Here is a 26,659-nt window from a genome sequence, read left to right as displayed (position 1 = left end):
GGTATTAGATCTTTTTTCACATCCTACACTCTTTTTGCTTTTGCAGATGCTATTTTATCTGTCTACAATACATTTCCCCATTTTGTTCTACAAAATAATACTTTTTCATCAATAGATTTATCCCAAATACCAAGTCTCTTCTTGTGCTACATTAGGTTCCCCTTCTTATTATAAAAGAGTCTGTAAATATCTATAAAAAATGCATTTACTATATGCTTTTGTATTCAGCAGCTCCATAAACAATCAGGGACTTTAGGAAAGTTGATTATTTTAAGTTTTTGAGATAAAACTGTAAGTGCCTTGAGGGATATAATGCTCTATTAGACCTGTTAGTATTCTGAGCCTAACAAAGTATGAAAAATATAGCCCGCACTTCTCATTTACCTGCTGAATAAATATATAAGTGCAATACAAAATAACATCAAAACTATAGTCAAAAATATTCAGTTGAATTCCCAATATATTGATAAGGTAATTAAAAAACTCATAAGAAATGACCACCATCAGGGGAAAGTGGGATTATAAGATGTCTGAGACACACTCAGGGAAGTAATTTCAGATGTATTCCTCGGTCAGACAGCATTTAAATTCCTTAAGTAAGAAAAAGCCAGTGGCATTGAATTTGTCTGCTTTTCTGTGATAACAAATAACTCTAAAATCTCAGGGCTTAAAAATGTGTTTTACTTCTTATTTATGTTCTGTGTTTGCACCTGCAGATCAGCTGTGACTATACTCCACGTGTCTTCTCCATGATGCCCAAGGTAAAGGAGAAGTCTCTGTTAGGGCCATGCTAGTTTCATGGCAGGAGGAAAGTACAAGAGAAGGAACATGTGATTCTTCTCGAAGCTTAATTTCAGCCATAGTGTATATCATGTTTGCTTATATGCCAATGGCCAGAGCAAGTCATATCATCAATTGGGTGGAGATGCATAAGCCTTCCACTGGAAGCACCACACTTCACATGGCAATGAGCAGTGATGTATAACCTCTTAAAGGGAGGGGAGATAAAGATTTGTGAAAAACTATACACAGGCATTGAGAAATATTGTAAGAAATTCATAGAGGGAGTTAAGGGAAAAAAAAAAAGATGCTTAACATTTGGTATGGCTGGTACTATAAACTAGCAAGGATACCTTTTAACTAATTGTTGAAAAAATAGACTATGCATTGGAAGAAAGGAAATGTGAGGGAAAAGTTGCAAAGAGCAAACAATGGAAAAAAGAAGAGCTTCTTCCAGAGCCAGGACTTGGCAAGAAAGCAGTGAATGTGAAGAAACATTTGACAGGAGTATTTGGTTGGGACTTCAATATACTTAGAGATGAAAGGAGTTGAAAATGGTCCATGATGAAGTCCAAATTAGCAAGAATAAAAATTAGTAGCAAATAAGAGAGAGGTATGCATTATAAATTGGAGAGAAAAGCATGTAATAAGTCAAATATTGTAACTGAAGAAAAATAAGATAATGTGGATAAAGTTGGTGCTTTTATTTTATTATTAATTTTTGCAACCTCAAAGTTTTCATTGAACATCTGCAAGAGGTTTTGTAGGAGGTAAATAATAAAAGATACTTTTAGAGAGGGCTCAAGATTTAAAAGGAGTAGGTAAGCAGGGCAAGAGTCAATAAGACTGGAGAGCATGGTTTTTCTGACTGAAGTAAAGGCAAAATGTGAGAGAAAAGCACAGCTGTCTGGTGGCATTAGTCAATGCATTCCTTTGACAGGGTCCAACTGCATCATCCAGAAAGGGGAATAAATCAATGGTTGATTTTGTGAACACTGTTATTTTGAAGAAATTGGTTCCAGGGATTCTAAGATATGGGAGTTTGTGACCATAACAGGGAAATGTGACTAATAAGAAGAAGTGGAGATAAAGCAGTGTTCTAGTAAAGAAGGTCAGATTAGGACATATAATTGATTCTGTTAGAGGAAAAGTGGGAGTGGAAGGAGGATGATTTGCTTTGGAGGTCAGTGTGATGCAGTCACAACAGGATATTACATACATGATTGATGTGAGTTGCACAGAAGAACACATTCCAGTGTTTATCTCCTTATGAACCCCAAAATAGTAAGTATAGACATAGAAATAAATATTCCAGATTGAATGCAGATCATGATAGACTTGAAGATTCAAACTTTGTTAATTGAACCCACTCATACCCAAATAATCCTTCCTTTAAGAAAAATGTAATCACATTTAAACACTCACAGATAATCTAGTGTGGAGATAGAACATGTTATAACTATATTAAAGTAGAAATTACAATAGCAGAATGGATAATAAAGGCTTAATATGCTACATCTGCCAGATGACGTTTCCTTTTTCACATCAGACTCAAATTAATGTTTTAGTGTAAAAATATATGCATAATTTTACATATACATACATATATAACATACAGCATAGTACATATTGATATACTGCTTCCTATAAACTTAGTCCTTTTTAAAAAACTTTATATTATTAACTAATATTATAACCCGCATTTTCACAAGAGCATACTGAGCACAAGGTCTTGCCTGTGACAAAATACATGTAGATTTCCTACCTTAAATTCTTTCGGAAACAAAGGACAGTAGATGGTTAAGTCAATACTTAAGAAACTAAATAGCCACTGTAAGTTACCTTTGTTTATTGTACATAATAAAGAGGGAAAGATATTAGAAATACTTATAGATATTAAAAATAGATATAGATATATAGACAGAGTTACAAACATAGTACTCATCTCCATATTTAAACCTATTCTTCATGCACTGAAATCTTCCTCTTGGGCTGAAGGCCAAAACTTCCATCGATGATAGCACTCGATAACTACCAGATTCTGCACACCAAAAAAAGGCTCTGAAAGTCTTTTCTGAGAAGGCCTGGCACTTTGGACTCACCCATGAGCATGTGCAGTTTCTATCAACCTGCCTAATAACCATCTGGTCTATTCCATTATGTTATCCACAAATCCCAATTAATTATAGACTTAGAGAAGGAGAGAAAAAAATTCTCAGTGATTTAATATTCTCTTTACATTTCAGCATGAATTTTGTGGTTAAAATACCTTCACTCCAGGAAAGGAAAAACCAAATAACTCTTTTAGATCTATGTGCTATTCCTGGTGTTGTTCTCCAGTCTCTTCAAGAAATTGGAGAGATAGCTCATGGTGGGAGGTGCATAGGATATGGAAGAAGACACTGATTTATGTTTCCCCTTCCCAGCCCTTACTGATAGAAAACTCATGGCTAACTCTTTAAATTCATACTTTGTCTATTCCAGAAAGAACAAATTACATTCTGCTTCTAGAATCCTGTGATTATGGTTATCTCTAATTTATTTTAAAACAGAAGAAAAAAGTCAAAGTGCATTTGTGTAGTGTTACTACTAGTATTTCCATATGGCTGAAGCATGGGCTACCTATGAGCGGATGGTTAGAGAAGGTAGCTGATGATCATAAAAGACTTCCTATACCATGAAGAGTGGTTTCTATTTTGTCTTGAAGGTAATGGGAAACACTGACAATTTTAAGTGTTGAAAGGTTGATAGGACAGAAAGTTGGAATTGTGAAATTGAGAGTAGAGGAAACAAACAACTTGCAGCCACACAAGAAAAATACAAAAAAGAATTGGAAAGGGCAGCACTCATGGAAAGCATGGTAGAGAAAATAGAGTATATTTGATAGATGTTAAAGAAATACAGTGTACATCTTGGTGACACATTAGATTACCAAAGTGGAGATAACTAGGATAACATTAATCTATCTTCCGCCTCACAGAATGTCATGTTAACCCAGGCATGCAATAGAGTAAAGAAGCCAAATTTGGAGGAAGAGATGTCATCTTGATGTCATAAACTTAGTTATTAACATCCATTAATATTTCAAAGGGTAACTATGTATTCAATTATTTAATTTGGTAAAACCTGCAAATACTGTTAATTAGAGTAGTTGAAGCAGGTAATTAATGTAATTTAAAAGTAAAATCTAGTATCATACTTTACTGTATTTCATTTGACATTCTTTCAACAACTACAAAGCCAGAAAAAGGCAACTACTCCCTTATAGACTCTTTGTAAAAGAGGATGAGAGTGTTAAATAAGTCACAGGTCCTGCCCTTGAGGCTGTAATACAATGTAGCAGATGCTACCCTAAAGCTGAGGAGATTTCCTCTAGGTATAGAAGAGGTTTATTAGGGAAGTCTTGAGTGCTGAGTTTACATGGTTGCCCTTTTAATAAACATATTGCTAAATGCAACAAAAAAATACATACTAATTATTATCTGCTTACCATTAACAATAACGATGATATCACGGAAGTCAATTTCTCCCCTAGCCTCCACTCTTCCTTCACACCTGTATATACCTTCATCACTTTTATTGATGTTGAAAATCTGCAGATTATTGTTGGCTAAGATAGCAAACCGATCTGTAAGGTAAGCAAAGGGGAGGAAATGATATCAGTAATTGAAGGCAGAGTCCAGCATGCTTTAAATTGCTAAGCGTTAAAATATGGCACTTGTCTGACACTATCAAACTTTTCATCAACACATTCAAATTTGAAAGTAAAATATAATTTCATGACTTCAATTTTTCCATTCTACACTGCCTGGTTACACATCTTTTTCAAAAATACATTCAAGATTTTATTTCCACATAAAACGGTTAGGGTATTATTTTGCCCTTGGTACTTTGAACGCAGAAATGATACACAAAAGAACAAAGCCGAGACATCAGATATAGCAGACACAAAGACGTTTTGACTGCAAATATGTAGCAACTTGAGTAAGGAAAAGGGTTAGAAAATTGATTGAATATCCTTCCTCACACAATAATTAAACTAATAATTGCACATACCCTGAGGAGGCAGCTAAAATATATAATAATATTCAAGTCATGTAGAGGGCATATAAAATGGTCATATCTCAGATTTATTTGAAAGATTTTTTTTCTAAATGCAAGATAATCCATTTTAGGAAGGAACAGATTAGACTTCATTAATTTTATCTCGATTCCATTTTATGTGTGAGTATATGCACATGCATAAATACAAAAATAAGCTGTTATAGGGCATGCATTAGCTGATTGCTGAAAATAACCTGGCTAGCCTAAGTAGCATCTCAGCCTGACAGTATTTTCCATAATGCCTGGCCTTAGTTTTTAATCATCACAATATCGTTGCAGTCTTAACACCTTGCCCCTTCCTATCACGTAAAGAATGTTCTCATATCCAGTTCTATTTTGAAACATGTTATAAATGTAATATCTTAAATTTCATTAATCAATTCATCCATAGATATCATCGAACATCATCTGTTTGCTAGGTACTGTATTTGCATACATTGATGAATAAGAGAAAACATCCTTGACCCCTTTGGGACTTTTGGTAAGGTAGAAATGTCATTAATTTAAGGTACCCACCTCTGGATATCTACTGTTAAAGCTACTTTTTGGAACTGTTCCAGTATTTATTACTCTTCCCCTATCTGCTGGCTTAATAGAGGTATTAGGGCAAACACAGAAGCCACATGAGGAAATGGTCCAGCCCCCCTCAACCTGCCTCTCCCCCTGCTGTCAATTGGACTTTGCATGAGTGAGAAATAAATTGCTATGACATTAAGTCATTCGCATTTGGGGTTCATTTTTTACAGCAATTCCTTAAGTCAAAGTAGAAGTTTGGGCTTTAAATACAAATAAGGAAGTTATCAGACTATAGAAGGTCATTAAAATAGGTAAGCATGTGGTCATTGATTGTCTAAGAGATAGTTAATAAGGAATGGAAATGTGTAGACTCTGAGGCTACCTCCGAAAGAAAATACCAGTTACAAGGTCACAGATACATAATTTTCAGCCCAGGAAGTATAAACTTTCCCAAAATATTTATTTCACCTTTTGGGTGATTCTAAGAAGAGATACAAAAATGTTTATGCAGATGCTTTCCCCTGGTAAATTTTCTCATCAAAGAAGAGACTGGAGAGAAAGAAAGGCAATCTGCAAGAAATGTAACTTATAGTAAGTCCTGGAGTAACTCAGAACTCTTAAAAATGCATGACATTTCAAAGTAAATGTAAAAAAACTCTATTCAAGTGTGTTGCTGGAAATTAGAATGAGCAGCAATTACAATTGACCCTTGAACAACACGGGTTTGAACTGTGCAGGTCCACTTATATGGGAATCTTTTTCAATAGTAAATACAGTACTACACAATGCGAAGTTGACTGAATCTGAGGATGCAGAACTGAACCACAGATATGGAGGAACCTCGGATAAGGAGGACCAACTATAAATTATACTTGAATTTTTGACTGCATGTCGAGTCGGCACCCTAACCCCTGTGTTGTTCATGGGTCAACTGTATGAATTAAAAAGTTCAAATTTAGAGAGGGATGCAAGGAGTCATAACTAAATCATTGTAATATTATATTTTCTAACTCACTAAAATATGTATCATGCTTAACTAAAAATTCTAAGTATATGTGTAAAGTCCATGGAATGATGTTAGCAAACTCTCAAACCAAAGAGCATTATTAATATGTATTTACAAAAAGCATTTGAAGAAAGCACTGTTTCAATCAATCACACATAACTATGGATATTGGAACTATTTAACTATTAGAGATGATCTATTTATCTCAGTTTTACAGACATCCACATTTTCATTATTGCAGTAAGAAAATAAATGAAATCAAATAATACACAACAAGGTATCTGCTTTATGTTTCTTTAAGCAGGTTATTTTCTAAGTCCCCTTTTCTTCTCATTCCACGGCCATTGAATGGTTTGCCTCATCTACTCCTATGCCTTCAACCTATATTTTGATGATTCACAATTTTTCTACAGACCAGATGATTCCTGTGATTCCAGAATTGTGCAAGAGTCAACCAGACGTACGAACTTAGAAGGGTTGTAAATACTTCAATCTCAGTATGTTTAAAATTTGGCTCACTAGCTCCACCTGAAATTTCTCATATGGCACTCTCCAGTTCTGTCTTCACAGGCCTTTACATTGAGCTAGTTGCCCAAGGTAAATTCCTTGAGTCATCTTTGACTTCTCCATCTCTCTCAGTGTGCATATCCAATCAAACCCATATCCTATCGCTTCTCCCTTTATCATTTCTTAGTCTAGAATCTACTTTTCCCTCAGCAAATATTTCATTTGGATTTGAACTGTTCTCATTGCCTGGAGCTTGGCCTTGACCCTCATCCAATTCATTCTCCTCACTGAAGCACTGATATCCTTCTAAATACAAATTAGGTCATGTCACTGCCTTAATTAAAACCCTTTAGTGATGTCACCTTTGGATAGATACTAAACTTCTCAATAGAGATGTCAAGGCCATATTGGCTTGGCTCAACCTTCTTTTTCAGTATCCTTTCTTATTAGTCTTTATTTACAAATCCTAGTTATTGTAAGTATTCTAGTTGTACTTATTCATAAATTTTAGTTATAATGAACTTAATTCAGTTTATGAACCGTGCCACTCATGCTTTCACCTCTGGGCCAATTCATACGGTGTCCTCTCCTCTTGAAAAGTCCCCACCATTCTCTAGCTGGCTAATCCCTTTTCATCTTTAAAGGTTGCTTTTCTCTCTCAGCAGGCACCTTGAACCCTCTCCTCTGCCCTAACTAGTTCAGGTGCTCTTTCTTTATCATCTTCTATCACTGCATTTTCCTTGTCATATACCTCAACATACCTTGTTTTCATTGATTGATTTTTTCCACTAGATTATTAATATGTTGAGGGTAGTGGACTTGTTCATCGTTTTAACCATGAATCACCACCTTCTAGTACACTAGATGAAATATACTAAGTGTTCAATAACTGTTGAATGACTTTTTATACTGGAAGTAGGTTTCACACAAATTTTATTGAACAAGATGATTTTATCCATAGTTTTTGATGCCAAAAGGGTACTTCATTAGAAAATGCTCAAAACATTTAGGACGTTTCAGAGATAACTTTCAAAATGGCTGAGGTAGAATGGGCAACTGCAATAGCATATCCTTCCATCAGGGTTGAGACTAAAAGTCAGGATATTCAACTTTTATAACAAAATGTCACCTTTACTCCCTAAATACTTGGATTCTTTAGCATATGGATTTCCTTTCAACAAACAGCATGGTAAACCTCCACTTTGAGTAGTCTGTGGGAACCTTAATTCTGCATATTTGTCACACAGCTGCTACCAAAAGCATGGTTAATAAGATGGACATTTCCAAACCTTCATTGTTTCATATGGAGACTTTAAACTTTATTCCTGTGCCACACTAAGGCTTCAGAAAGTTATCTGTACACACTGCATTATTCTAAATCCCCATATATGTTCCTTTCATGGTTGTAAACCTAATCTTATTTCATTAGTTTTAATGAAAGGATCACATAAGGTATAAAAATCTGAAGAATATTACCTCTTATAAATCTGTTATGAATGTAAAGAGTGTTTGATAATGAAGTATGTGGCAAGTTTCTCAAATATTAAAAGGTTAGAAAAGTTTGTTCATCTTCACAATTCCCCTACATCCTTCACATCCCAAAGTCAGAACAAATTTTACGTCCTTTTTAAAAAATTCTATTTTGCCTTCCCTGCAACTCAGTGTTAAGTTTCTATGTTTAACTGATTCCCACGAATTAAAAACTCAATGAGAAGGAACAAGAAAAATTAATGTTATTTATTGAGAATCCGATATATAGTCAAATATTTTATTCATTCACTTAACAAATATTTATGAGCCTATCTTACTTAAAACTCAAACCATTGTTCAAAATGCATATAGTAATTTACTGTTTATAGATGAAGAATCCGAATTAGGTACAGAGCAGTTAGAAAAGTTGTTTGAAGCTTTAGGGACAAGGAAAGAGTAGAGCCATAATGGAATTCCAGCTTCCCAGCATTTCATCCTGGGATGCTGGGAAAATGTGTAAGCTGTAGCACAGAAGCATCACTCCTCCATCAGCTCTGTACTTGACCATGAGTGTTTGCTTTGAGGATTTAACTGTCTTTTTTTTTTTTTTTATCAGACAATTAATCATTAGATTTTTATCCCCAAATAAATTACAAAAAGTAGATATTACAGGGCAACCTCCAGTGTCCATGGATGCCAATGAATGAACTGTCTTTAGGCTTGAATTCCATCTGGCTACTTAACTGGAGGGATCACCTGCTCTGGGAAGATGGAGATGCTGATTGGTGCCCTGGGCCGGTTCAGTCAAGACCTTGCCAGTCCCTGCTGCTCACACTCTCTGCCCAGAGGCCTACAGTCAGCATCGATTTAACTGTCTTTTAAAAAATGAAACTCGGGCTTCCCTGGTGGCACAGTGGTTGAGAATCTGCCTGCCAATGCAGGGGACACGGATTCGAGCCCTGGTCTGGGAGGATCCCACATGCCGCGGAGCAACTAGGCCCGTGAGCCACAACTGCTGAGCCTGCGCGTCTGTAGCCTGTGCTCCGCAACAAGAGAGGCCGCGATAGTGAGAGGCCCGCGCACCGCGATGAAGAGTGGCCCCCGCTTGACGCAACTAGAGAAAGCCCGCGCACAGAAACGAAGACCCAACACAGCCATAAATAAATAAATAAATAAATAAAACCCATTTCAGAACCATCTTGTAATTATGGTTTACAGTAAACCAGATGTACACTTGAAGCCTAAGATTAGGTAATCTGAAAATGTTTAGACATTGTCATTTAACTGCTATGAAAGAATTGCTTTTTCTTTATTATTGAGGGGAAGAAAGCAGAAAATATACTGCACAACTTACTCATGAAATTTATTAGTAAAATCTAAAGCAGTTATCTGGAAATAAAGTATTATATCTCATTAACTTACTATAATAGAAAACAGAGTTTTAGTCAATAACTGACAAGCAGTGAAAATGCCAAGTCCAGAAAAATTCTCTCAAAGTTAAAAAAAAATTTACTATCATGATCATGATACGTTCTCTGTACATATTCAAAAACAGAAACTCTCTGCCTTCTCTCCTTTATGTTGTAGAAGTTTCATCTCTTAGAAACACAAAACAAAATCATCCAAGATAGAAAGTATTTTAAAAGATTCAGTTATTTTGTACCTCTCTGCAATGCAAGTGCAAAGAAAAATATTCTAAATCGAAAATGCTCCCAATTCACAATGAGAAAGTAGCATAATGTAAGCAAATCATGCATCAATTTCAGATGTCATTTTATTCTGGAATTTTAGCTCAGTCTGAATCAAAATCATGAAGACAATTGAAATGAATGTACTCTTCTTTCTATTATCCATATTCATCTTATCATAATATTTAGAATATGTAGGTATCTTTGAAAGAACAGTGACAGAAAAATAAATAGGATTCATATAGATATTATTATAAGTTTACACATAATAAGCCCATGGGATTACGTTTGAATTATAATATGCAGAATTTCAATAGACCAGGATTGATTCCTTTATTTGTTTAGTATCCTTGAACTGTTTGTATATAATTTTTTCTTGATCTAGAGCAGGAGTCAGCAAACTTTTTTCTGTAAGCTCCAAAAAATAACTATTGTAGGCTTTGTAGGACAAACCATCTGTGTCACAGCTGTTCAGCTTTGTTCCCAAAGTAGCCATAGACAATATGTAACAATTGGGTTTGGCTGAATTTTCATAACACCTTAAAAAAGCAGCAGAGGAGCTGAATTTAGCCTGAGGGCCATAGTTTGCCAACCTCTAGTTTAGAGCTTTGGGGTTCTCAAAACAAGTCGTTTGAGGCTTAGGGTCAAACAATCTAATTGCTATATTTACTCAGGTAGATTCAGTCTTATAAAAAATTGCAATATTGTTAGAACATATAACTTAGAGAGTTACCAAAATACTAACTGTCGGAAATAGCGGTGACTTCCTCATTATGATACAACCAGCTGACAACAGGTGCAGGAGAACTGCTGACTCGGCAAACCACTTCTGCATTCTCTCCTTGTTTGAACTCTTGAGGAGACACCACTTCTCTGAAAGTGAGTTTTTCTGCATCAAGAAAGTAAAACAAACCATACAAGTATTCTTGCTTATTTCTCCCAATAGCATATTTCAGAATCTGTGTTTATTGATGCTGTAATAAAATAATTAGGTAAATCTAGATCCTTTAAAACCTTAAACCAGATCATCTAATTCTCCTACCCAATTAATTCCATCTCACTGAGAATAAAATCCAAGGTCCTTACAATGCCACACTAGGTCCTGTATGAACTTGAGTCTGCCCCACAATTCTGATCCCAGTTTTTCTTCTCTCCTCCTAGTTGCTGCTTCGGGCTGTTCCTTGAACACTCCAGATTTGTTCTCATTCTGGGGCATTTGCACTCTCTTAAATTCCTTCAAATTTCTGCCCAACCTCCACATACAAAATAGCCATCTCCCTACGTCTCTAAACTTAATTTCTTTCCTATAGAATTCTATAGCGTATATATCTAGCATTTAAGCATTAGTTTTAGCTTATTTTTTGTCTGTCTCTACCCACTAAAATGTTAGCACCAAGTGGCCAGTGATATTTTCTGTTTTAGTCACTAATGTCTTTAGGAATTAGAATATTGTCTGCCATGCAGTAGACATACAATAAGTGTATTGAATGAATGCATGAATATGGATATTTATGCTTCATGAGAAATTTTCACAAAAGTAATTCATTGCTCTTGCTAAGAAGAAATAAATTTTTTTTACCTTCACAAATAAAGCACTAGGGATCTTCCTTTGTATCATTTCAAAGGACACTTCTTTCCAGATACTAGTCTATGAAATGATTATTTCAACTTAATTCTTTGTTATTTATGAAATTGGTACAGTAAATGGTCATATAAATAAGTAACACATCTTTCCTTGAGGAGCTTAGAAACTAACAGGAGGGGAAAAAAAAAGGTCAAATCAGGAAAAATGAGGGCAACAGTACTCCAACAGATTGCCCCACTCATCTAAGAGGAAGTCTTGCTCTGGTACTGCTTCCTTTTTTCCCCATATGCTATTTCTAGAATAACAAAAACAAAGCTATAAGGAAGAGATGTCTTATGAGCTAGTATTCTAAAACTTTTTATAATTTTTCACTGGTAGAAATGCTAACTACCACAAATTAATTGTAAGGCAAAGTTCTAAGCACTTTATGCATGAGTTAATGTAGTCCTCAAAGCAACTCTATGTATGATGTAGGTACTACAATTATATCTATTTTATAGACGAGGAAATTGAAACAGAGAGGTTATGCGATTGCTCAAGGCCACAGGTGTAAGTGATAGAGCCTGGTTTCAAACCCTGGGAGTCAATGAGCTTCAGTGTTCCTAAACAGGTTAACAATTCCTAAAAGTGAGAAGTTGGAAAGGAATGTAGGAAGCAATCAATCACAAGTCATAAAATGAAGTGTAAGTGTAGAAAACCTTGCTACTAAAAATGCCTGGAGTTGAAGAATCTGGTTAGATACTATTCTTCATTAGATGAGTTTTCAGTTTTTACTCTGTCTAAAGCCTGTCAGCTGACCCTTCCCCAGCTCTCATTCTAGATTGGTCACTGTTATCACATAGGTAATTTTATTTGTTCTAGTCATGATCTTTTTTCGAAAATGAAAAAAAGCACTCCCAATAAATTTTGTATCACTAAATAAAGTACTGATTTCTACTTACCCAACAGATTCTTAATGGTGTCAGAAAACGAAAACATTTTCATCTATATTATTTAACCAACAGAATTGGCTCCATCTATGTATTTATAATCCACTATAACCTATTACCGATTTTATTTTAGAGATGTACTGTGGTAAAATAGAAATAAGCTGATATCTGTAAAGGTCTTAGCACATTGTCCATCACATAGTTAGTTCTTAATGAGTGTTAGTTTCTATTGTTAAGTACACTTTAATTTGAATTTTTTATAAGAACGTATAATTTCAATCAATAAAACTTATAAATACATGACTTACGGTAAATTTCCAAAACAACTGTGGCTTCTTGGGTCTGTCCTTTGGCATCTGTTGCTTGACAACGATATATCCCTGCATCTTCTATATTTGCGTTGTAGATGGTTAATCGTGATCTAATACCTTCCTTTTGCACTGATACCCTCTGTGTTGAAATTATCTTCTCTCCTTGAGGATTATACCAATCTATACTCTCAGGTTCACCAATTGCTGCAAAGAGCCATGGAAAAGAAAATTTGAAAATATGTTTCAAGTGTTTGTTTTGACACTGGCATTTACTATCGTGTAACAACTTTAACAATTTAGAAAAAAATGTAAATGGAAGACTGGAAGTCTGAAAATCTTACAAAATCGAAAGTAAACACAAATGCTAGCACACATGTTATCCTTATTTATCCAACATTGAGGTTTCAATCTCGTTTGAGTAACAAAACCCAGAGGAAACTTCCAGTATGGTACTTAAGCTATGATAGTGTAAACTTTACCACGGAAATCTATGGATTATTACTACACAAGTACTGAAACTGCCTTGGCAACTGAGTCCAACATTAATTCCACTTAATAGGCATAATCTAAACAGAAACACGATTACTAATGTAATTTCACCTGCTCAATTCTTTTTGCTAGGGTCAAGAAATAGCACTTTTTTCCCTGATACAGCAGAGCTCATGAAAACGTAAATCATTTATGAAATAAACTTTGGCTTTTGTTAATACAGAATTTTGAATTAGTTTCCCAAGTTGTTAAACTTGTATAGATAAGGCCAATGACTATTTTTTAAATGGAGCCCTAATCTTCTCTTTTCCCAACTGAAATGAGTAGTTTCACCATTTTAATCTAAAACTGTTAACTCTTTAATCATATGATAATTAGAATGCATTGAAATGATACTTATAGTGCTAGGCAATTACAACCAAATCATTACAGGGTAAACATTTATTTAAGTTTTCCAATTCAGAATCTAGGTTATTATCCTCTTCATAAAAGCTGAAGCTTCCCATGTTTGCTTTTAGTCACCAAAAGGATGTATTTCACCTAATTACTTGAGAGATAATTTGTGGAAGCAGCATACACTATTAACTCAAAAGTATCAGGAGAAAATGCATAAAGTTAAATAACATCTTCAGGACCTTTTTGAAGAAGATTACTCCTTCTCATTTTTTTTTTTCCCCAAGATATGGCTTTAGAAACAAATTGTCCTCCTTCCTATATCAAATTAGACATGATGGAGAAAAAGGTATGAAAGAAGTTTAGTTAAATCTTAAATGAATCTTAGTTATGTTATCTTCAGTTTTTCTGAGCAGAACCATAAAACCATAGTAGTTACAGGATAACTCATTTGGGGGAGGTATTTGTTTTAATTCCCTCCTCTATCGAGAAGTTACAAAAGAATAATTGAAATGTGCATTACTTTAAGTTTCAGCAATAGAAAGCCTCACTTTATACAGTAAATTATACAGGATATTCTGTGAAATATTTTGGACATTTTCACTCTTAATGATATGGAATAAAATTTCATGGAGAGTTTATTCTGTATTTTCATAGAGCAGTCATAATTCTCTTTTTTCTGGCAACTCAAATAATAATTTCCAATAAAGCTTTGCATATTGTTTTACTGATAAGACTGGGCTATTGGATTAATTAATAAGTAGCATTAAACTTATTTTCTTGAAAATGTAATATAAAAATTCATTTGCTATACATGACACATTCTTATTTAGTTCTGTGAGGGTATGACTGAACTAGGCTGGATCCTGGGACCTGGGACACTTTGCTGCAGAGCTTGCACCTGAACAAACCTCTCCTGGAGCAACAATATACAAAGAAACTATAAGGGACTAAAAATAACTGCAAGCATGTCCAGCTGGGACAAATTATGAATAAGATACAAAAAGGCCAAAACCCAACTGCTACATCTGAGGTGCTGGGAGCCAAAGCATGGTACTACGCGTGATTCCTGCACAAAGCACCACCAAGGGGGTGGACAGACTACCTAAGCCAGCCGGCCAGCCGGACCCACTGATCCACCATTACCCTCATCCCATTTAAGGGACCAGCTCACTCCACCTCAGGGAGCGAGCAAGGGAACTTGTTACTTGTTTTCACTCCCTTGTGCTGCATCAAGAGTCCCTACAAAACCCTGCCTGAATTCCCCCTCTGGCCTCTTACCAATTTCTATTGATTAAAGAGTCCAAGAACCCAGGTCAGTAACATGACTAACTTCTAGTTGAATTTTAAGACATATTTATTTTATTGAGTTTTAGATGTCTATGTTCAGGAAACTTTGGAATCATATCAACACAGTCACCATTGTGATAGAAAAGTACATGCAAGCGTTTTGATCTGCATTGGTTTCCCACATCTTTATTTTTAGATTTTTGTTTTACTACTGTATTTAAGATAAATAAGGCCACTTCCATGACAACAGTACAGCTCTTGATTATACGTCTTTATATAAAAGGAAAAAAATGTTTAATTGTTTTGCCTTATTATTAAGAGCAAAACTCAGTACCACTGAATGACGTTAATTCGTACATTTAAATTATGTCTTAATTTGACCTTATGAATTACATACATCATATAATTTATATCACAAAGATAATGCAAATCCAAGAAAATAATACAATTTTATTTTATTTTTCAATTCATTTTTGAACTATTTCATTATTCTGTGATCTTGTGATTTAATTGAGCTGCGTGTGTGCATGTGTGCATTTGTGCATATAAAATATGGATAAGGTTTAGAAACAATGAACTATATTCTTATGTCAAAGCTGTGCTGACATAGTAAATGATGTTGAACCAGTCTCGCCCCTACTCTCTGCTTTTACATTTGCCAATATATAAAAACATGTGTCAACAAGACCTATCAATTCAGACCTTTATTAAGAAGGCAAATATGTGAAGAATCATGGCCTCAATTAGTTGTTCATATTATCTGATATTATTTTTAGATATGTTATTATAACTGCTTCTATTTTTTTTAATTGTCATAATAATTTAAATAAGCCATGCCATTCTGAAGACAACTTTTATAATGCATTTTATGTCAGAAATGCCTATTTAATCCAGTTTTGAATTGCTAAAGTATAATCAGGAATGGAAACAATTTTAAAATATACTAAAAAGCAATTTTGACACTAAATGAATACTTTTAAAACTTTATATATGAAGGCTTATAGGCATGAAAATGAATATGATGAATTTAAATTTTGGCACTAAATGAATATTTGAAAAACTTTATATATGAAGACGTATGCATGAAAATGAATACGATCAATCTAAATAGCAGTAGAATGTGCTCATTTGTGAGTTTTACAACATGTTGAATAGGAATTTGTTGCTTAAGTAGTTAATATCTTCTAGAAGAATTCTACATGTGCATGATTAAACTAGATGAGGTCCATAATAATTTCCCATAGGCATTATGATATATAATACTTCTAATAGTCACAAAAATCTTGCAAAACCTTTGCTGATTAAATATCTACTTTTAAAGGTCACTTTTCATAAGGAAGGATATGATATGCTTTGTCCTAAACTTTTCAGTGAAGTGAAACTATAATGCAGGGTGCCATATCTAACTTATTCAGAGCATATTTATGAAAATGGTTCAATTATAACATTTACATTCATCCTAAGGTTACTATTTAGATAGAAATAATATTTAAATTGATGTAAACGTTATCATGCATACATTATATTTGATAAGTTATTTTCAAAATAAATAATCTAGTTTATTTAGCAGTCAAAATTAGTAACTTGAAAGCAACAAATAAAATTCATACTGTTTAATATGTAAAATATGTTCATCAACACTTTTCTAATCATTATAAGCCCAATGATAATATACAATTTTATTTCTAGAGAATTGACATTTAACCACTTAAATTTAGTCAATATATTATATTAATAAAGAATGAAACAAGTTATCTGAAAATATTTGTAGAAATACATACCTGTACATGTGAAGAATTTAGATTCGCCCACACTAAGCTCTACTTTGCTAAGTGAAATTGTCACTTGAAGAAGAGCTGAAAAAAATATTTGAGTAAAATTAATTATGGTTTTAAACATGGATGCTAAGATTTTAATACATGGTGTCTATACCACATGATTGAAATAGCAATTATTTACCCTCTTATGCTTTTATTACCTGTAAAGAGAAATGAAAGTTTTGTAAAATACAATTTAACAAATTATATACATTATATTATTATGCACCTTACAAATAGACCAAATACAGGACTTATTCAAGCTATGTTGAAATTTTTAGTTAAGAAAATGAGAAAATTCCAACTCAGACAGCTGTTCCACATTCACAGGCTAGGCATTCTGTGTACTACCGGATTGGACAATAGCTACATAAAATTTTTGCTCAAATTTTGTAAACTTGCTTAAAAAGAGTAAATCCTACACTGTTATTATAACAACTAAAAATTTAAGTCAAATACTTTTTGACTACCTACTAAAATAGTTCCATGAAAGGAGACAAACACAGGGAAGAGAGGGAGTACTACATAAGGAAAGGGGAATAAGCATTTTTTTTTCCACAAGATAAATAAGTTAAGTGAAGTAACCAGGGCAATGGCCATAAAATAGAGGAGATGTTCAAAATGTTTGCTGTCAAATTTGAAATAAAACAGTCGAATATCCTAAAACTTTAGAAGATAATTAAAGTTATGTTTTAACATAAATTAAAAGACTTATGTTTCTAATAATATGGTGGACAAGATAGTGTTACCACTCCCCAAAACCCTGTTCCACCATCCTTTTCCCCACAAAATACATAGCTAACCTTTCAGGAAAGTAATGGTGCCTCAAGGGAAAAAAAAATGAAGAAAAATCTAAAAACTAGAGTACAAGCCTACACTGGGAATTTGTGGATCATAGTAACTGAAAGCCTCACAGATTGCAGAGAATGGATCCAAGCTTGGCTAGAAGAGGAGATGCTACAGAATACCACCAAACACTAGACCAGGATAAGATTCACTCTTAGTATAAGAAGGGTATAGAATAAATTAGCCTACTGACAAAAGGGAATGACAAGGAGAGTTGTCTTTTCTGGCCTGTGTAAAGGACAAATGTTTCTTCTTAAATAGGTTAATCATGGTTCTGCCATACCCCAGGTTTGGGATTTTAAAATTGTAGATACATGTTCCTTGGGAAACCCCAAGCTGAAAATTAAATTAAAAAGCACTCTCACATGTAGGGCTCACAGCTAAGTGGCAGAAGCAAACATAAAATCCCTTCAGAAGAGCTATGTAATAGGTCCAGACTCCCCAAGATTTTCATAAATGAACCTCTCTTTAACCTAAACTCCCATTTTGACATTATAAAATACATGGTGAAATGAGGCACTGTGAGCAAGAATTAGTTGAAATAACCTAGAGGAGAAATAGACCCATGACATTTCAAAACAGGGAATTAGACTAAGAATGTAACATAGCTATGTTGACAATGTTTAAAGAAATAAAATGTGAAATCAAAAAATATGAGAACAGAAGAAAATATTTCTCAAGAAAAACTTGTCAAACATGCTATTTAAGCTCTTTAAAATATTTCCTTGAATGGGAGGGAGGGAGACGCAAGAGGGAAGAGATATGGGAACATATGTATATGTATAACTGATTCACTTTGTTATAAAGCAGAAACTAACACACCATTGTAAAGCAATTATACTCCAATAAAGATGTTAAAAAAAAAAAAAATTTCCTTGAAAGTCCCATACTTGATTGATGAATTCCTTCTTTTTCTGGAAACCTCCCTGAGAAACAGGATGGGCTACATGGCTATCTTCTTTCATGTCGGTCTTGGTCCTATTTTTATTGATAATTTCATCAACACTCAGAGGGTACTTGGCACATTACAGGGGCTTAAAAAATGTTCCAGTAAGTCTAATATTTCAGAGAGAAACATGTAAAAAAGAGCAAAGAATTTAGAAAGAATAAGGAGAAAACTAGAAGAAACAAGAGAGTGTCTACTATAAACAATGTCAATTCTAGTGAGAATTGACAGAAGAGGACTTTTTGAGAAGTAACTAATCCCCTTGATGAACTTAGTTTAAGTGTAATGAGGACAATAGAGGCAAATTGCAGAAAAAGTCAAGGAATTTGAGATTGTCCTCTTAAGAAACTTGAATCTGTAAAGATGTACAGGGTTTTGGGGATCCACAATTCTGGGCATGTGGTCAGGGATTTTATAAATTGGGGGAAGTTTACTCATACTTATGGATAGAAGGGAAAGAGGCAGAAAAGAGGTTATATGGTTGAAAGAAAAAAGGGAATTGTGATTCAGTTTCTCATTCTCTTTTCACTCCTCTTACTTTCTCCTTTAAGACATCATTTATTTCATGGCATCAACTTCCTTTTCTCTTTGGATCTTCAGTCTGTGCTTTCCCAAAGTCTAATCCTGCAACTTCTCATCCTCAACTAGCATTCAGTTGGATAGCATATTTTAATTTCAAACCCTCCATGTGCAAACTAAACCCTTCCCCTTCCACCAAAAATTGCTCACTGTTCACTATTCCATTTTTGTTCATCACCAATCAATTGCAAAGTCTTGGATATAACCTCTGAAACATTACTTGTATGCATTCTTGTTTATTTCCAACACTGTTTCCCTAATACATGCACTCATTAATTTTAACCTGAGATATTTCTTTTAATCTGAGATAGTGATGTATCAAATTCTATATTTCTTTTTCTGACGTTTATCTCTTCAACATTTCTTCCCATGGGAGCATTTTTCAGGCTGCTGCAAGCATACATTTCTAAAACTGTTTAATTTTACCTGCCTACTCAAAAATCTTCAAAGTGCATTTGCTTTGTCCAATTAATTATCAATATTATACACATTTTCATAGAAAGAAAACTAACTATTCCAAGTTTATTTCCAATTACTCCTTAACGCTTTTGTGGCTATAGACAGCAACAATTAATCATCCCCCGCTTCCCCACTGACTCACATTTCCTCACCAATGTGCATTTGCTCAAAATATTTCCTTTCCCTTCATCTCCCTTTCTCTCATCTCCCCAACGCTGGCTACATTCTATCTTCAAAATAAAACTAAAATATCAATAAATTTACAAAACATTCTTGGATAGTTCCATCTATAATATCAACAAATAAATATCTTTGATCCAGAGACATGCTCACTAAACAAATGAAACGTACATTGTTGTTAATGATATTCACTTCTCTACTATATTTAAATGTAAATTTGTAGAAGTGAAAGCTCATCACCCTCACTTCTGTTTCTCCTAAACTGATAATATATAAATGCATGGCAGAATAGTGAACAAACACTTACCAAGAGCTTATTGTACACTAGGTACAGAACACTGACAGTATTGACAATATAAAATTTTGGAATTACTTCATTGACTTAAATTGAATTTAAAGATAGCAGAGGTTTTGAGAAATGTCCACCAATTATTACTTAAGTAATTCTCACCTTTGACCTTTGGAGTTTACAGAAAATACAAAACTTGAAAGATGTAGGCATTTTAAAAGTCAAATACAGTTCTGAACAATTTTACACAGATTTGCTGATGGGTATAATAAATAACTTACATTCATTGCAATAAAATGAAATTAAGCTTGAAATTAATTAGTTAATTTATATTAAAATACTTGGCAAATTTTTTATTCAGTACAAACTATCAATTCACCCATTAATCAAGACCATATTTTTATGGGCATTTTGGTGTCAGGGCACATGGCTATAAATCAGGGATTAAAAGTACATAATAAAAAGAAAACATAATTCTCTAGCTTAATACATTTCCCAAAGGCTAGATTTGCTCTAAGTGACCTCTACAGATACATTAAAACATGTGCATATTAGGAAAAACTTGAAGAACTAAAATCTAAGGTCATGCCTTAATCATTGCTCTAGTGATTTAACATCATTTCTTGTGATCATTCCTGACCTGTGGCCACCTCCAACAGACTCATTTTGGACCCAAATGTCAGAAGAAAATGAAATAATTTTCTATGGCCAAAGTTGTATTCAGAGAAAGCTGGGCAGGACTGATATATTTATATCTATCCAGTTAATCTCTCATTCATTTCTGATGTTTCAACTTAGGCACAACAAATGAAAGTGGAGAGTGATGTGGGGCCTTTACGTCATTTAGAAAAAAAGATATTAAATAGTTCTAATCAAAACTTCTATATAGGATTGGGTGGAATTCGAAAAATAGAATGGCATTCACTAATGCTGAAAAATCTAATTTTGATATTTTACTCTTCTTAGGTATTTGGAATAGATATAATAACTTTGAGGAAAATTGAGAAGGATATAATGTTATATAGATTGAGTCACTTGATATTAGCAACATTATTGATTAAATGATGGCATTACTTAAAACCAATCAATAAATCATATTTTTGTATTAGAATTGGGATTGGTCAGTATCTTTGCAAGAGATTCTCATTAAAGTAAGAAATCATTTTAAACCCATAGACTGAAAAGTTGGAGGCATGATAAATCTATCCTTTTTGAACTATCCTCAAAGAAATATATGTAATAATAACCTTAAATGTAGAGTTGTGTAAATTAAAAATTGTTTACCAAAATCAATAAGTATTTATTGAATATATGAATTTTTTAAATCACTCTTTTTAGATACTATGGTATACAAAAATAATAAGTTACAATTCCTAATGTCAAAGTATTTCTAATTTATTTGGTAAGGCAACAACATGACATAAAAAGAAGAATGATAAAACAAGATGATGTTTATCAATTATGACCATTATGAGATTTATGATCAAGAATGCTGCATAGAGGGCAATAAAACTTGAAGAAAAAAGTTGGAATAGATGTTGTAATAAAAGGACAGAAAGAGGGTCGACATTCCAGGTAAGGAATGCATGTTGGTGGACATCCCAGGTAAGGCAAAAATGTTCAAGGAGTATTCAGGGAATAATTAGTAGATCAATATAGATGAAGTTGATCTCATGTAGAATATTGGTAATATAATTGGAGAAATAGTTTTGAAAATACATTGGAGGATCTCAAATGCCATGGTAAAATTTCTGGACTTAAATTTTTGTCCATTAGTTATTTATAAATAGAAACCAACATGACAAAATTGGCATTTAGTAAAGATTAGTCAGAAGATAGGATGGCTGACAAACTGAATTTAGGGGAAAATTTAGGGTATGTTATGATGAGTATCTCAGTTGGCTGGTGGCAAAGAACATGGAAAGGTAGGAATGGATGTAACAAAAAAAGTAAAAATAGGAGTTATCTCTGGATCAATTAGAACATTACTGAAAAAGGGAAAAAAGTCAAAGATGTTAAGGTTTTCTGCTTCAGTGAAACAAGCGTCACCAACGTAAAGAATTTCAGGAATAGAGGAAAAAATATGGAGCCATAATTTATATCATAAATGAAAATTACTTCTCAAAATAGAACATAGACAACATTTTAACGAAGATAACTTCTATCATAACAAAGCTTAAATCAATATTTGTAATTTAAGTAAGCATGCAGATTAAATAGCAGATATTCAAAGGGGGCTTTCTTAATTTATAGGAATATAAATAGAATGAAGTGATTGGCATTTCTAAGTCCCATCAAGGGACCTAGAGAGCCCACTGTAACTTGATACAACATTTAACAGTGGCATTTAAAATGGCCAGTTTATCACTTGCAGAAATTTTAAAACTGACAACTTAATTAGTCTACTACATGCCTGACACAAAGCAGACTTGAATTCACTTAAAATTCTAACAGACATGCACAGATAACTTAAGGCACTGATTTATTTTTGTAGGATGATTCGTAACATTTATTAAGCAAGAAAATTTTTCCCTTGGCTTCCACATCAAGGGAGTTAAGAGAACTAAGATATCTAATAATTATAAAAACTCTCAAAGAGTCTTACTCATAAAAGGTTCTTATAAATTACTGATCATATCAAATGAATATGATTTCCTCATTTTTCCATTGAAAACTGTACCCATTTTTAAACTGTACCCACTTCAAGAAAATTATGTATATAATTTATTAATTACTCACTTTTTTATTATTAAATTTTCATGACCATATATTAAAACAGTCTATGTGTGATCTAATTGATTTTTTTTAAATTGCTACAATGTTCAAGAAAATTCAGAACTTTTGGAACATTTAAGAGAGAAATACTCTGTCATCAAACCTTTTAGGAACTCTGATGACTGTGAAGATTTGATCAAAACTATTTTTTAGGGACTTCCCTGGTGGTGCAGTGGTTAAGAATCTGCCTGCCAATGCAGGGACATGGGTTCAAGCCCTGGTCCGGGAAGATCCCAAATGCCCTGGAGCAACTAAGCCCGTGCGCCACAACTACTAAGCCTGCGCTCTAGAGCCTGCGAGCCACAACTACTGAGCCCGCGTGCCTAGAGCCAATGCTCCTCCACAAGAGAAGCCACCGCAATGAGAAGCCCACACACTGCAAAGAAGAGTAGCCCCTGCTCTCCGCAACTAGCGAAAGCCCGCGCTCAACAACGAAGACCCAACGCAGCCAAAAAAATAAATAAATAACTTTTTTAAAAAAACTATTTTTTAAATAAATTGCTTCACCTAAGTTTACCAAGGCAAAGTTAAACATTTTAGCATAATTCCTTTTCATCATTGTACTTTTTCCGTATTTGAACTCAATTGTCTTCAATCTTCCTGTACGAAGTTAGGAAAATAAATGTCTCAGTTGCTAGATCACGTGGGTCCTTTTAAGAGCAACTGGTCTACCTCCTTAATGCTTCTCTTTCTATTGACTCCTTCCTGTTAAGCTATAGACACTACAGCTTCCCATCCTAAAAAAATATAGTAATAATAAATGAGACAAACAAAAAAGAAAACAGAACAGACAGATAATATAAAGAGAAAAAACATCTTTCTGTTTCTTGTCTCTCAAATTACTATGGTATATTCTACTTTGCTTCATTACATTATTTCCCCCCCAAAAAAAGGAAAAAAAAAAAAAGAAAGAAAAAATAGAAAAAAAGAACTCCAGGTCCCCATTTTTTATTCTATCACAAGTTACTCTTTATTCTCCATTCAACTAACAAGCTTGCTATTCCTAAGGTCAACCACAAACTTCTAGTTTTCAAATCCAATAACAATTTTCAGATTTCTTTTTTTATTTGATTTAATAAAGGATGAGATACTGCTGATTATTTTGTTCTTTATTGGTCCCATTCCTTGATCCCTTACATATTTATTCTAGACTCACTTTTCTGATTATGGTATTTCTATTTCAGTCTTTTTGGTTACATCTCTTTTTCCACATATACCTTAAATATTTGTGTTTCTTAGTAATCTTTTACTTATTTTATTTTCTTGGAATTCTGTATACCTTCTTCCACTGTGAGCACATATGTAATACTATTTTCTACGTGCAGAGCACTGGTTTAAGCAGTGTACCTAAAATGTCTCATTTAATGCTTAAACAGTCCTACTAAGTATATATTTTCATTCCTATTACAAAGATAAGAAAATTGAGGCAAATGATGGTGTCAGGACTTACTAAAGGTCACTCGTCCAATGTATATGGTGAAGTCAGATTTGAATCCAGCCATTTGTGCCCAGTGTCTGTGATCTTAACTACTTCCTATACCCTTCATTAAAAAAAATAACGATGCCCAGTATAATCTGGGCTATTATAAGCCCTCAAACATAAGTCAGCTTCTACTTGCCCACCGTTCCATCTTCTATATATTAATTATAGACAGAATGTGTATGTATGTGTATTATCTCCTTATCATCATTTTTGAGGTCTAGAAACATATTTGCTAATAACTATTATGCCTCTTTACTTAAAAAAAAAACAAACTTTTCTATTTATCAAAGTCAGCATATTAAAACTCATGATATGCTGTCTTATCCCATGCTTAATCTTTACTGTAAATTATCCTATTATTATCTATTGAATCTATTTTGCCAGAAAAAACCAGAAATATCCAAAGTTCTCTCACACTCGCCTCTCATTAATAGAAAACTCATAAAGTTCAACTCATTCTTCCTTTAAATATCTCTCAAATCTGCTTTTGTTTTGCATCCGCATTGCTTTAGTTTCATTTCTCACCACTACTAGCCTGGTATAGTGAGTAGTCTGTAAAATTGAACAAGGTCAGGTATTGGGTTTATCAGAAAATTCTGAGGGTGTGTGTGTTTGTGTGTGTGTGTGTGTGTGTGTGTGTGTGTTTATTTATGCATGTGTTTTGTTTTTATTTGCTTCTGGCCCCATTCCTGAAAATCCCGATTCAATATATCTGATGTAGGGCCTAAGATTTTCTATTTTAAGTAGCTTCCAGGTGCTAAGCATTGCTATGTAGAATGCAGTCGCCAGTCCAAAACCATTGACCTCAATTAGGAATTTGTTTATAATATAGGATCTCAGGTTTTATTTCATACTGACTGAATCATAATCCATAACTTAATAAGACCCCCAACAGTTCCATGTGCACATTAAAATGTGGTTAACACTGGGTTGTGACAATCCAACATGTTTATCATTCGTAGTACAATATATTTCCCGTTGTGTAGGATAAAATCCAAACTTTCACACTTGACATGAAAGATATTTAACAAGCTGGACATGACTTTATTCAACTTTATTTACTGTCACATTCCAAGTACGGGAGAAAAATCAAATCAGAACAAAACACACACAATAGTTAAATATCAAGAAACTTTGCAAATAGGTTCTATTTTCCTATTTCTTTTTGAATTGTTTTTTCTTATTCAATAGAGCCCTTCTCCTTTTTCTCCTCTAAGGGCACGCTTATTACTTTCTATTAAAGACTTATATTAGTCCTCCTCCAGGCAGTAACCCACACACTTCAATGTCTTCTAAAATCCTGCAGTATTTTCTATTAGAGCACTTAAAATATTACAATGATATATGTTAATACGTATTTTATAATTTTTAATAAGCAGAAATTCTTCACATGCAATTATATAAATATAAATATATGCAATTTATAAAATCTTTATATTCCCTTGTTCAAGTCAACTTATTGCTATTTTACTTAAAATGAATGTAAAACTGAAGAAGGTTGTTTGTTTTGAGTTTCTGTACTATTTCCCAGTAGCAATTAACATATACTCAATTTTGTTCACACATCTGTTTCTCCACCGGACTATATATCACCGGCAAAGCCCACAACAATTCCTGGGAAATAAAAATAGAATCTGTGTAATGAAGTCTAACCTTTTTTTCCTTTGTGCTTAGTCTAATTTCACCTGTTCATAGGGTACCCTGTGCAGAAGGCTTGCACCTGGCACTTCAGACCAGAATTCCCAGTGTGAAATTGCTGCACCTGACGCTTCAGTTGGCAGACCCTGTGCAGAAATGCTGCACCCAGCACTTTGATCTGGAGTGCCCTGCGCAACACAGCTGTGCCCAACAGGCAAGAATGCCACCCCCTCCCCTGCTGACAAGACTCCTATAAAGCATCCCCACCAACGGCCTTTTGCAAAGAGTGTGTACTCTAGAGCATGAGCTCATGCCTCTACATTCTTTGATCAAAGAATAAAGCTTTCCTTTGCTTCTGAACCAAACTTGATCTCTTCTATTTGCACAAGCAACATCAAGAAGAAGGACTCTTATTGGGGATCAACTCATTGGAGGTTTCGGGGAGGGGATTGGTAATAAATTTTTGACAACCAAGATGGGACTGACTGTGGCCCTTCTGCCTGCACTCATCCACTAGACTACAGACATGCTCAAGCTTCAGCAGGACGATGGCTAATGTTTGGGCACTTGGATGCCTCC

General features: G+C 34.0%; 1 protein-coding gene across 1 annotated transcript in view; it reads right to left on the bottom strand.

Annotated features, from left to right (window-relative positions):
* NCAM2 (neural cell adhesion molecule 2) overlaps positions 1-26,659 on the bottom strand; it is a 232,497-nt gene that overhangs the window by 200,984 nt on the left and 4,854 nt on the right. The window contains 5 exon segments of the mRNA XM_068545688.1: positions 4,271-4,408; positions 10,817-10,960; positions 12,894-13,100; positions 16,850-16,924; positions 26,161-26,210. Of these exon segments, the coding sequence (XP_068401789.1) occupies positions 4,271-4,408; positions 10,817-10,960; positions 12,894-13,100; positions 16,850-16,924; positions 26,161-26,210 (614 nt within the window).

The sequence above is a fragment of the Eschrichtius robustus genome, chromosome 6 (assembly GCF_028021215.1).
Source record: "Eschrichtius robustus isolate mEscRob2 chromosome 6, mEscRob2.pri, whole genome shotgun sequence".
NCBI lineage: Eukaryota > Metazoa > Chordata > Mammalia > Artiodactyla > Eschrichtiidae > Eschrichtius > Eschrichtius robustus.
Note: the sequence above shows the minus strand (reverse complement) of the source record. Positions and strands in the feature narration are given on the sequence as shown.